Source organism: Notamacropus eugenii, chromosome 3 (genome assembly GCF_028372415.1).
Source record: "Notamacropus eugenii isolate mMacEug1 chromosome 3, mMacEug1.pri_v2, whole genome shotgun sequence".
In the NCBI taxonomy this organism is placed as follows: domain Eukaryota; kingdom Metazoa; phylum Chordata; class Mammalia; order Diprotodontia; family Macropodidae; genus Notamacropus; species Notamacropus eugenii.
This window is the reverse complement of record NC_092874.1, coordinates 38,664,260-38,677,030: the sequence shown is the minus strand read 5'-3', so window position 1 is coordinate 38,677,030 and position 12,771 is coordinate 38,664,260. Positions and strand designations below refer to the sequence as shown.

At 41.1% G+C, this 12,771-nt stretch overlaps 1 protein-coding gene across 2 annotated transcripts in view; it reads left to right on the top strand.

The window, feature by feature from the left end:
• The window catches only part of CAPN7 (calpain 7), a 44,327-nt gene extending 38,478 nt beyond the window's left edge, over positions 1 to 5,849 (top strand). The window contains exons 17-21 of one of the 2 annotated variants that reach the window (XM_072651291.1): positions 1,736 to 1,881; positions 3,350 to 3,412; positions 4,024 to 4,154; positions 4,967 to 5,059; positions 5,158 to 5,849. In XM_072651291.1, the coding sequence (XP_072507392.1) occupies positions 1,736 to 1,881; positions 3,350 to 3,412; positions 4,024 to 4,154; positions 4,967 to 5,059; positions 5,158 to 5,302 (578 nt within the window). In that variant the 3' untranslated portion in view covers positions 5,303 to 5,849. The remainder of the gene's footprint in view (positions 1 to 1,735; positions 1,882 to 3,349; positions 3,413 to 4,023; positions 4,155 to 4,966; positions 5,060 to 5,157) is intronic. The other variant, XM_072651292.1, reaches the window with a different exon arrangement.
• Positions 5,850 to 12,771: the final 6,922 nt, after the last annotated feature.

Below are 12,771 nucleotides of genomic sequence, written 5' to 3'. Positions count from 1 at the left end.
GGGTAGTTGATCCTTGGTTGAAGTCCCAACTCCTTTGCCTTATGGAATATTGGGTTCCAGTTCTTTCGATCTTTTAATGTAGAAGCTGCAAGGTCCTGTGTGATCCTGACTGTGTGTCCTTGATATTTGAATTGTTTCTTTCTGGCTGCTTGTAGTATTTTCTCCTTCACTTGATAGCTCTGGAATTTGGCAACTATATTTCTTGGGGTTTTGAGTTTGGGTTCCCTTTCGGGAGGGGAATGGTGGATTCTTTCGATGACTATTTTGCCCTCTGAGTCTAGTACTTCTGGGCAGTTTTCCTTGATGATTTCCTGGAAGATGTTGTCCAGACTCTTTTCTTCATCATGGGTTTCTGGCAGGCCAATAATTCTTAAATTTTCTCTCCTGGATCTATTTTCCAGGTCATTTGTTTTTCCAATTAAATATTTTACATTTTCTTCTATCTTTTCATTCTTTAGATTTTGTTTGACTGATTCTTGTTGCCTCATTGAGTCATTAGTTTCTACTTGCCCAATTCTAATCTTCATCGTATTGTTTTCTTCCGTTAGCTTTTGCATCTCCTTTTCCATCTGACCAATATTTCCCTTTAAGGTGCTATTTTCTCCATTTAATTTTTGTATTTCTTTTTCCATTCGACCAATTTTCCCAGTTAGGTTTTGGGTTTCCTTTTCCGTTTGATTAACTCTTCCTTTTAGGGAGTTATTCTCTCCAGTTAATTTTTGAACTTCCTTTTCTATTTCTTCAATTTTCCTTTTCAGAGTGATGTTCTCATCAGTGAATTCTTTTTTTATAATTTTAAAATCATTGGCCAGTTTTTCTTTTATATCCTTCTTCAGACGTTCCAGGTAATCTAGTTGTGCTTGCGAGAAATGGTCTGGATCATTTTCAAAGCGCCCCCCCGCCCTTCCCCAGATTACCTTGTAGAGAATGTGTGTATGTGTGATGGGGAGGGTGCTCCTTGAGGGCAAGGACTGTTTAGTTTTTGTCTTTATAGTCCAGTACCTGCCCAACCTCAGGCCTTTAGTAGGCATTTAATTAATGCTTATGGATTCTTAGGAGTAAAGTTTGAAAAAACATCCCAGACGCGTTCCAAAGTCCACCTCTCACAATTAATAGCTGTGGGACAGGGAGCAGTGTAGTTTCTCCAACCTTAAAGTTCTGAAATGGAGATAAAACTTCAGACAGGTTTTGGGTTGCTGTGATGCTCACATAAGAAAGTATTTATGCAAGAGTTTGGCAAATCTTTAAAGTACTGTATAAAATATTGGTTGTTTTGCTTAGTGACATAAGCCAAGACTGTATCCCAAGCTTCCTGGTATCCAGTTCCAGGCTTTTTTAATAGATCATACTGTCTTTAAACTGAACCCTGAGAAGGGAGGAGAACTGGTGGGGCTAGTAGAATGCCTTGCTTCGAATGGACCTGGAGTAGCATGTATGGAATAAACTACACATACGTTGAAGATTTTTTTACCTTATAAAGCAACATTGATAAATTAATGCTGTCGGAATCCATGGTCATACACAAATCACAACTCCTGTTTGTCTTTGAATGTAATTCAGAACAATCTCTTTGAAGTGCCATGTTTTGAACTAATTGATTTCAGTGCAACTATTGTATAAAACCACAGAATTTTTAAATCCTGTTTTTAGTGGACATCTGACTGAACATTGAACTGACTATAAAAATAAACCTGAAGTGTGTCTGTTTCTAAGCACATCTTTTTTTTTTCCCCAGCTGACCCACCTCCATATATTGATGGAATTCGCATCAATAGTCCCCACTATCTAACCAAGATAAAGCTGACAACTCCAGGACCTCACACCTTTACATTAGTGGTGTCTCAGTACGAGAAACAGAACACCATCCACTACACAGTCAGGGTACGTTCAGTTTGCGTTGGCACAATGGGATGGGATAAAGGAATGTTAGCCAGGTGACATGTTGTTGTTTTCACTGGAGAAAAGGCTCCACTCATTGTAAGCAGGTGATTGGGAGAAACGCCAGCACTTGAAGGGCCTGTGATTTCGCAGAAGTGAGATTGCACTGTCTCTTAGTGATATTGTTCTTGGTTGGACTGGCCAGCAGATTCCCATGACTCACCTGACACAGAGCTGCTCAGATCTGAGCTAAGCTCTTCAGCATAGTGCCTGGCATATAGTAGGGGCTAGATCAGTCCTGTTAGACAAAAGATAGATAGTTTGTTACCAGACCCATATGGATTAGGGGAATAAAGGATGTTTCATTTCTAAAAATTAAGCAGCAATTCAATAGCTCTTTTAGGGAAAAAAAGTCATAATTTAATATTGTACTTCATTTTGATGGATTTTGTATTTCTCAGAACAAATTCATCTAAAGTCTATTCTGTGATAGCCTTTGTAAGTTGTTTTTAAATCAGCAGTGGTGACTATATAATACTCACTTCACAGACACAAAGTGCTTTTATGTCGTCGTCTCATTTGATCCTCATAAAAAGCTATTTGAAGTTTCAGTACAAATATTGTCACGGATGAAGAAACTGATGTTCAGAGAGGTTAATGTCTTGCTCAAACTAGTTAAGTGGCAAGTTCTAGATGTGAACCTAGGTCTCTTGTGAGAGTCCAGCTGTCATTCTGCCCAGATCAGCCTGTGTCTCGTATACACTACATTTGAGTAGAATTGGCGAGCCTGGAGATCTTGCCACGTAAAGATCAGTTTGAAGGAATTCAGGCTATTTAACTCAGAGAAGATTTGGCGGGGGTTGAGGGAGAGGATACATGATAGCTTTCCTCAAGAATTTGAGGGGGTTGACGAAGTAGACTTGTTTTGCTTGCCTCCAAAAGGTAGAGCTGTAGGAGCAATGGGTAGAACAAAGACCCAAATTGAGGCTTAATGTAAGCAGAAAACTTGGTGACAATTAGAGCTATCCCAGTATGGAAGGAACTACCCACAGAAATGAGTTTCCCCTCATTGGAATTTTTTAAGCAAAAGCTGAGTAGTCACAAGTAGGACTGTGTTTAGAGTGTTCTTGTTCAGGTCCCCACCTTTGAGGTCCCTGCCGACGTGGAGGCTGGATGAATCCAGATCTTTTTAGCTTCTAGGCATTGAGAAGATCACCAGTAAGGGGTGGTAAGGGTCTGCTTGAGGTCAGCATGTCATCGTAGCCTTATTGATGCAGCCAGCATTCTATGAGCCTTTTGCAGCCCTGGTATTAGCCTAAAATGAGCCAACAGTGACCAGTTCATAGAAATTGTTTCTTCTAGATGGTGACATCCCACACAGGGAATTCAGTTTAAATTTTTAAAGAATTTTGTAAGCAAAAAGTTTATTTGCACAGCAGAGTTTTATATAACTTTTCTTTTTTCAACCTAGGTGTATTCAGCATGTAAATTTACTTTTTCAAAGATTCCTACACCATATATTGTATCAAAAAGGGTAAGTAAAACGCTTCTTTGGGTCAATGTGATTTGTGTCTTACAGCATTATTAGTCCAGGTGTAATATGTTTATACCTGGATTAGGGTAGTAGCTGTGAAAATGAGAAGAAAGGAATAAATACAAAAGACATTTCAAAAGAGTTCCTCATCTGTTCCAATTGTGTTGAATTTTATTTATTCAGCATGCATTGCTTAAGCATCTCTTCTGCATGAATTACTAGAGGAAATACAAAGACATATAAGACTTACCCTCAAACATTATCCAGTCAGGAAGATAAAATATGTACCCAGATAAATAGGATTCAAGGTAAAATGTGATGAGATACAAAAGGTGTAACACTTCAGAGAAAGAGTGATCCCTTTTGGCTGGGAGAGGCAAGGAAATCTTTGTGGAGGAGCCTGCATCTGAGCTGGTCTTGGATAACTGCAGTTTCAACAAGTTAGAGATGAGGCACGGAACCATTGCTAGCTTCCCTTCTCATTTCCCCAAGCATAGACAGGAATCATTTTCAAAGAGAAATGTGGGAATATAGGAAAATCTCATACATATTCATCAAACTTGAACAACAAAATTTATAAATGGTATTTTATGGTCGGTTTTTATTTTTAGATTAATGGACAGTGGAAAGGTCAGAGTGCTGGAGGATGTGGGAATTTCAGGGATTCCCACAGAAATAACCCCGTCTACCAATTCCAGCTAGAAAAGGCTGGGCCACTACTGATTGAGCTAAGAGGACCAAGGTTTGTTCAGAGGATTTTGCAGTACATTAATAAAATTGGAGTATTAACATAGTTTAAAATATGCCTAACTTAAGAATTAATTCAAAATAAGTTGCTGATGTTGTTGTTTTAAAATTATTTTTCTATAGCCAATAAGGTATTGTTTATATGTAACTCAGTATGTAAAATCCTTGAGATGCTGTCTTAGTCTTGTCTTTGTATCCCCCATACTCAGCCTAGTACCCACTTTATCAAAAGCACTTGATAAAGTGAATTGAATTGATTGTTGTGGATTAAGCTCAGATCTTCAGGCACTTGTAGATTTCAGTCACTGCACTAGGCATTTTGAATGCAAAAAAGTAGACAGTGTCCCTGACTCTTCAGAAGCTCATAATATAGTTACTTTTAGCTTTGAGGTTGTGGCTGACCTTGTTACATTTTCAGGTAAGATAGTGCAGATGGACTCTGTCTCTTACGGAAAATGGCACTTCAAAGAAAATGCAACGGAGAGCTTAATGCATTATTTACTTTGTCTTTGAAATCGTTGCCAGCCGTCTGCTCATTTTTTTGGTAACTTTATCAACACTCATATACTGAGGAGCAGAAAAGCAGTCTCTCATGGCGAATTGAGCAATGTTCACCCTGACAGACTCCTAAATGGTATAAATGACATTTGTGTAATTAAATGCAAAAGTAGTTTGCAGGTGTCTGATTTCTAGCTTTTGATTGCTTAAAACGGTGCATCTGTACTGTAACTGTAGCCATGTTGCAAGCTTGTATGTGTTTGAGGCTATGTAATAATGGAAATAATGTCATTCTTTTTAAAATAATAGGCAATATAGCGTTGGGTTTGAACTTGTCACAGTGTCAGTGGTTGGAGATCCTGGCTCTTCAGGCTTTCAGAAAAGGAGCAGTGGTGATTATAGGTAATGTTCACATGTTAAATCTAGTTTTTCTTCACTTTCTTTTACTGTACTTTCTCTTCTGTCTTGTGAACCTTACCTTTGTTATTTCCTGATTACAGATGTGGATTTTGTTACCTGGAAGTGGAAAATGTCCTTGCTGGAATCTACAATATCATCCCTAGTACCTTTCTGCCTAAACAAGAAGGTCCCTTTTTCTTGGACTTCAATAGTGTTAACCCTGTCAAGGTAACACAACTTCAGTGACTGGAATCATTACAGTATATACTGGACTTGACTCAGTGGCATCCACCAAATACGAACTGTTTTATTCCTACAAGAATGTACGTTTACAGATGAACTTGTCATGTCACACTGTGTGTCTTTGGGCACTGTTTACTAAAATGAATCATGTATCCATCTTTAGACTTGTAATTATTTACTCTATTTATGACTGAGGGTTTTGTTGCTCAGGTATTATCAAGGAATACATTGCTTTGGAAGCTTTAAGAGATATTGGTAAACTTAACATGAAAATGCCTGCTAGTGCAAATTCTTCACGTTAGAGACACATCTCATATGAAATCATGTAGCTAGAAGAGTGGGAATATTTTGCCTATTGCAACTTTGTGGTTCATCTTGTATCAAGTTTAAAAATATCAAAGTCCTCTGAAACAATGACGATATTACAATTTAATTTTTTACACTCTTTTCTACTCACTTTGATGCTTTTTAGCTCTGTCTCTTATGGAAAATGGCACTTTAAAGAAAATGCAATTGAGAGCTTAAATAAAAGTTGATGTGATTATTTTGATTCAGGAAGAATGAATTTTCCAGTCACTAATGTCATTTTTAAAATTCCTAGCTATTTACACAGGCACCACTTTGGGAAGATTTGTAGGTCTTACAGAATTTGAAATTTTGATATTCAATCAGATTTTCTCTGCCTTATTAGGAAGAACAGTTTAATTTGGCAATACCATGACTTTTTATTTCAGTAAAAGATGTTTATTACAGTCCTCAGTATAGTTGCACAGTTTAACATAAACGTAGAGAAACTGAGTATAAAATAAAATGGCTTTTACATGCACTCTCATGTTAAATCTAAAAGAGAGTCAGTCCCATGGTTCACATTTGAATGAACTTTAATCATGCTTTTAGTTAAAAAGGTATCTTAAAACTCTTGTTCTGGATTTTATTCTGTTAATGGACTTGTACCTGGGGAATTGAGGGTGTTCCTCATTTTAGTAGATTAATGAAACAAATTTGGTGTGACCTTGTTCTATGTATGGCAGTCGGGAAGGGGCTGAGCACATGCCTTGTCTTGGGATTCTAGCGCTACTCTGTCTGAAAGCCTGGCTGTCCCCCACATCCCATCCACCCGCCTTCTCCTCATCCTGTGTACACATACATAGATACGTACTTACATAAATGGGTGTACGTGGATGGATGTGTGTATGTGTGTGGATATAGATACATACATGTACATATTTGTGTGCACGTAAGAGGCCATGTAGACACACATCTCTTTACTGCCTATTTTATGGACCTTTCTTAGGCATCTTTTTTCCCTTCTTATTGCTCATTTGTCTCCTTGCCACTTCTTTTACTTTACTCCCATTCTCAAAATGAAGGGTCTGCCAACCTGACTGTCCTAGCCATGTGTTGCCTTTCTTTGGATCTTGCTTTTCATCATTTTATAGGTTTTCTTTGGTCTTTGTATTTAAGTGGCAAATTCTCCCTACCTCAACTATTCCATTCAGCATGTGACAGTTTGGCACTGATTTCCTGCAGCATTAAGCACAGAGAACCAAGGTTAGGTTAGGAATCCAGACAGGGCCAAGACTTTGGAGAGAAAGGCAAGGTGGCTTAGGAAGAACTGATGATGACAAGACATTTGTGGGTGCCCAACTGCTGATAAGTGAAATCCCTTGGGCACTGAGCCAGTTTGATGGACAGACTGTTAATTAGTCCATCCATGGGATGGAATGTGCCAAAAGTAAGTAAGGAAGTCACCTTGAGGAGCTAGGATTGTAGTAGCTTTCAGCTTTCTGACAATTCTGAATCCTGTTCTGGTATTCTCAATTCTAGTAGGTAAAGATGACTGCACAGGATGTGCATTAATTTGGTAGCCAACCAGAAAATGAACCATCTGAGTTGGATCAGAATATGGTTGGCCCCTGTGACTTGGCTGGTGTAGGGGGCTCCTGAGGTACCCCTTTGGTCAGCAGTTTTGTCTGCAATTTAGGATTAGGATTTATGAGTCACTTCAGTTTAACAAGCACTTCCAAGTTGTTACAAGCCAGGTAACTCTGTGTGAGATGCTGGGGATATAACAACTAGTTTACCTTACTTAGGGTTATTTAAAAAGCAGCGTTGGACATGGTGTTTTCCGACCTTCAATTCCCATTCCATGTTTGGTTGAGTTAAGTTTCAAATCTCTTCAAGACTGTTGTATGTTCTCAGAAGCTCAGACTGTCTGAGCCTATTTACTTTCACTTCTGTGTTTGATTTTTCAGTGATCACAGCTTGTTTCTGCCCACTAAATAACACTTGCTTGATATTTCTTATTATGGTATTAGGCATAGTGAATATTTTAGAATCTTAATCCTATATTAAAATGTGTTTGTGTGTGTTTTGTATTTGTGATGAAGTGGGGAAGGGGGACGGGAAGCAGAGAGGAAATGCTAGACATTCCTGAAGATGAAATTGAAATCTAAACTGATCTGATATTCTTAGTCCACATGAACATCAAGAAACTGAAATCAGAAAAGTAATTTTGGACCTGAATTCTCAAACTGAAACATGCAGCACTTTATTTTCACACTAGCAGCAAAAAAATTTAGAAGTCTTAAAGAGTTTTATAACCAGCTGCATTCCTTTTGTCATTCTTTTCAATTCTAATACCAAGAGAGTACTGCCCCCTTGTCATATTGAGACAGATTGTTGTTCATCCGTTCACCCATGTCCAGCTCTTCATGACCCCCTGGACCATTGCATGCAAGATCTCTCCATGATCTCCATCTCCTCAAGACTGTTCACACTCTCTTTCTCAACATCAGTCTTTTTTGGTGAGTAAGCTTTTGATATGTAGGCTTCAGTTTCAGTATTTGACCTTCCAGTGAATGGTCTGGATTAATTTCTTTAATAATTATTAACTGATTTGATTTCCTTGTTGTCCAAGGGACTCTCAAAAGTCTTCTCCAGCATCACAATTCAGAAGCACCAGTTCTGTGGAACTTTCCCTATAGTCCAACGTTCACAGCTGGGCATTGCTCCTGGAAGATACTATACCCTCACAACTAAATGTAGGTAGTAGTAGGCAACTGTGGACGTCTTTGTGATGGAAGTTGGGGAACTCATTAAAATTTCACTATGATGACTTGACTAAGCATAAGTCTTTATAGAATAGTGTGCTAACACAAGATCATTTATTTAAAACACTATTTGTTTAACATAATTTCTGCAGGATATTCAGATGTGCTAAACTTGCTTTGTTTCTGTAACTCCAGCTTGGGATAGGAATTAAACTAACTTTGCCCCTGAGCAGGAAGATAAGAGGTTAGTTGTGGACTGGGGGTAAAGAACATGACCCGCTGGTGTGACTTCTTGGGAAAGGCCAGAAACAAGTCAGAGATAGCTCCTTCTGGTTCTAGTGTTATTGGTGGGGGAACTGCACACAGCAGACTTCAACAAGAAGTAACTTTATGTCCTTAGTCAGTACTTGCTGGCTGACACAGGAGGAAGAAATTGGACTGAAAGTTGATCTGAGTTCTGATTAACTTGCCGTGTGACGTTAGGTAAGGCTTCTCTGGCCTCATTTCCTCATCTACAAAATTACAGGGTCAAATAAGATGAACTAACATTGCCTCCCAACTGCTGTTTTAGGATTCTGTGAAATTGGCATAGTGAAAGCAGGGTCCATCTGTGGTTCCCCTTGCCAGTTTTCTGCCTTCACAAGCCAGAGGCTTAACTGCCCAGAGGAGAGTGACCTGAATTTGTTCCTTGCTTGCAGTGGTTCTTGGTCTCTTACCTAACATTGTTCCCTAATAGAGTCTTCCCCAAGAAGTGTTAAGTTCTTGTAAACTAAGTACATTGATTTAACCCTGGCATGTGATTTAACAAGTTGTTTCCCTCCCTGTAAAATGAGGATCCTCCAACAGAAGCTCAGTGTATGTGGCAGTGGAAACCTGAGAGTCTAGCCTAAGTGTCTGCACTTTTAGCTACTGCCTCTAATCAGCTTACAAAAGCCAGCTTTAGAACCAGGAAGAACCCCAAGGATCATTCAGCCCAACCCCCAACTTCAGGTAAAGAAATGAGAGTCCCAGAAAACTTGTGATTTTACCCAAGAAGTGCTTGGGGCTGCCAGCATTTAAATCCCATCCTTTAAGTCTTACACGGCATCACTGTCAGGAGGTAGACCGTGTCTCCCACCTTTATGTCAGCTCTAGGCACTACTAAGGTGTCAGGATGTGCCATGCATTGTGCTGAGTGCTGGGGACACAGACAAAAAGCAGTCGTCCCCACCCCCAAGGAGCTTATGTTCCACCAGGAGACATACTATGGAGTTGTGTGAGTATGAAAAAAATACAAGGTAGCATTGGGAGGGAGCATTCCCAAGAGCCAGCAGCATCACGGAGAATAGAACTTCTTAACCTCCAAGGCTGCTTAGACTTTTTTAGATTTGATAACTGTATTTTATTTAAAATGGTTTCTTGTATAATCATCTGCATTTCATCTTATGCATTTAATCACCTTATTCTGAGAAAGGTATCCTTGAGGCTTCCCCAGGCTGCCAAAGGGACACAAAACAGGTAAAGAAAGGTGTTTCATGCATGTAACATATCACGGGAAACATCTTGGGCACCAGTCTCATAGTCTGCTGCCCTGGGTCTTCCTGTGAGTGTTCACAGGCCACATCCACTAACTGATGGTCTTCATGCTAATGACTGTGCTAACTAACCCTTGTTTATCATCCTTTACCTTTTTCTGCTCCCTTCCTAACTGGCACTCCATGCTTGTGCCCCTGGTGCCATTTGCTCAGTGAGCCAGGCCTGATCCCATTCTCCAAAGAAGTTGTGGATGGAGATTTCCCTGCAAAGCTCAGGAGGTGTCCCCCATTTATCTGCTCCTTGGAGGAGAGAGGCTGTTTCCTGGAAGTCTCCTCATAACTGGAATGAGCACAGACAAGTCCTTCCACTTGCCCATGCCTTTGTCATTCTCCTCCCGTGACACAGCCAGGGCTTTAGGAAACGCCAAAACTGAACTGCACCAGACACTTTTTATTCACAAAATGGATTCTCCACACACCACCATCTTAAACTTTTCATCTTTTCTGGCCACCTCCGAGGTCATCATTATGAACATGGATCAGGGGACTACGTCCCTGATTCAGACACTTCTTTGGGGTGACGTGGCAGGGGGCCATTGGCCTCAGCTGTGCTGCCCCAGGCTCCTTCCCTCACCATCAGGGTCAGAGGCCACCTTGGGCACTTTGTCCTGACCATTTCCGATTTGCTGGGAACTTGGGAAGTGGGTCCCCAGGCTTGTGATAAACATGTGTGAACTGAAGGCGGACTTTGTGCACTGGACTTGTTATTTATTCCTTGATTCTTGACGGTCTTAAGTAGTAAGTGACCTCCCACAGATGTGGTTACTGTGCCTTGCTTCTCCACAGAGATCTCATATGGAGCTCTTTACTTGGAATGGCTTCCTAGTTATTCTCTTTCAGAAATGGAAACCCTTATATATAAACTTTGCTTCATCCTCATGCTCTCACTTTTCCCCATGGTCTTTTTCAACCACAAGGAAGGATGAAGGTGCTGCAACAATCGCTGGATTCACATACGACCATCCTCGGTCAGACTTGGACAAAATGGCACAGTCATTAAAAGGCAGTGTCACTTAGTGGGTAGAAAATCAGCCTTAAGACAGGAAGACCCGGGTTCAGGTCCTGCCTCTGCCAAACACGGGCTGGGTGGCCTCCGACCAGTCACTCCACTTCTCAGTGCCTCGGTAGTTCTCGGTGCCACCTGCAGGGGAGATGCCCCTGCTGCTCCATAAGTGAGATCATAGGTCTGATAACAAAGAAGCAGAACCTGTCTTCCAGCTATAAACCTTGTCACCTTTCCCCCTGGAGGAGGTGACATGGCACAATGCATAGCTGCAACAGACTTAGGTTCCAGTCCTGGCTTGGCCAGTAGTGTGGCCTTGGGCAAGTCCCTTCCCTTCCCTAGACCTCAGGGCACTAGGGAGGGAAGGGGGAGCAACATTGGACTCTGTGACTTTAAAAAGCATTCACCAGCTTAAGTCTGTGACTTAATGAACCCTGATGGTCACAAGAGCTGGATTTGAGCCCAACTGTGCCACCTTGAGGCAGTCACTTCCCTTTCCTGGGCCTCAGTTTACACATGTGTGAACTCAGGAGGTTGTACTAAGTGATGTGAGGAGCCCTGCAGTACCTTATCTTTGGTGCCTATATCACTGTTACAGCAGACATTGTCATATTCTCTTTCCTTCCCGGGCACAGGAAGGGAATTTGTTTCCCTTTAAAGGTCCATTGTTTTCCCTCAGACACAGATAAATCCCAGTGAGCACCAGCTTTACAAAGGGACCAACTAGAGCTTGCGTAGAGCAGAGGCTGCTGGTGCCTGGTGTAGGGGTTCACAAGTACCAAGGGCTTGTGAGGCTTATCCCTTAGGAGGCTGTGCCTCCTGGAAGCTGGAGGACCTGGATTCACCATGTACTCGCTCAGCACAATTGGCTTGCTTTCAGTTGCTAGAGAAGGCTCGTGGGACTATCCCAGGGCTGAAATTGAGTGGGAGATGAGCAGTGAGGACAGTGTAGAGGTGCAGGCTGAGCAGGGCCTGAAACTCAGAGGAATTGGAGGCACTGGTAGGAAGGGGAAGTTGAGGAGAGGAAGTCAGTGCGGTCTTCCTTGGCTAGTGGGATATCCTGGGCATTAGATGGAAGCAGGTTCATAGGTGTTTCTTTGTAGCAATAGGCTCAGTTTGATATCCCAGGCCTGATATTGAGAATTCTGGGGTTTAGGTTGCTGAAGCTAAGCTGCTCACTTTCCTCATAAGGATTTTCACTCAAGTGCTTTCCTAGGATCTCATGTGAGATCTTAGATTCCAAGCCAGAAGTGATCTTCATCTTAGTCCAGTCTCCCCATTTATAGATAGACTAAGGCTCAGCAAGACCAAATGACTTAAATCATCATCTGAATGTGAATTCGTGGTGTTTTTTGCCTAATGGGTGCTTTTTAAACTTGGTGAAGTGCCACATGCCAGTGAGAGAGTTGGAAAGGACTTATTTTACAAATGAGGAAACTGAAACCCACAGAAGAGAAGTGACAAATGTGGAAGCTTCTCTGGGCTTCTTCACCCATAAAGTGAAGGTGTTGGGTTTGATGACCTTTAGGTCACTTTCAGCTCTAAATCCACATTATGCTCATCTTTGAGGTGGGCCATTGTCCAGCAATTCCAAATGAAGCTTATCTTTCCAGAGCTTGCCATTTTGTGATGCAGTGCACATGGGCTTTGGTCCTGCTATACTATTTCCAGGTAGGAGAGATTCACGTAAGTTTTATACATAACCCCTTGTATTGATGACTTTTAAAAAGAACATTTCACCAGAGCAGGAAGGGGCATGGGGACAGGGTACCACTGCTTAAATGTAGGATTTCAGATGTGAAAGCAAGGATAAGGGGAAGCTGTGTAATTATGAATATTATG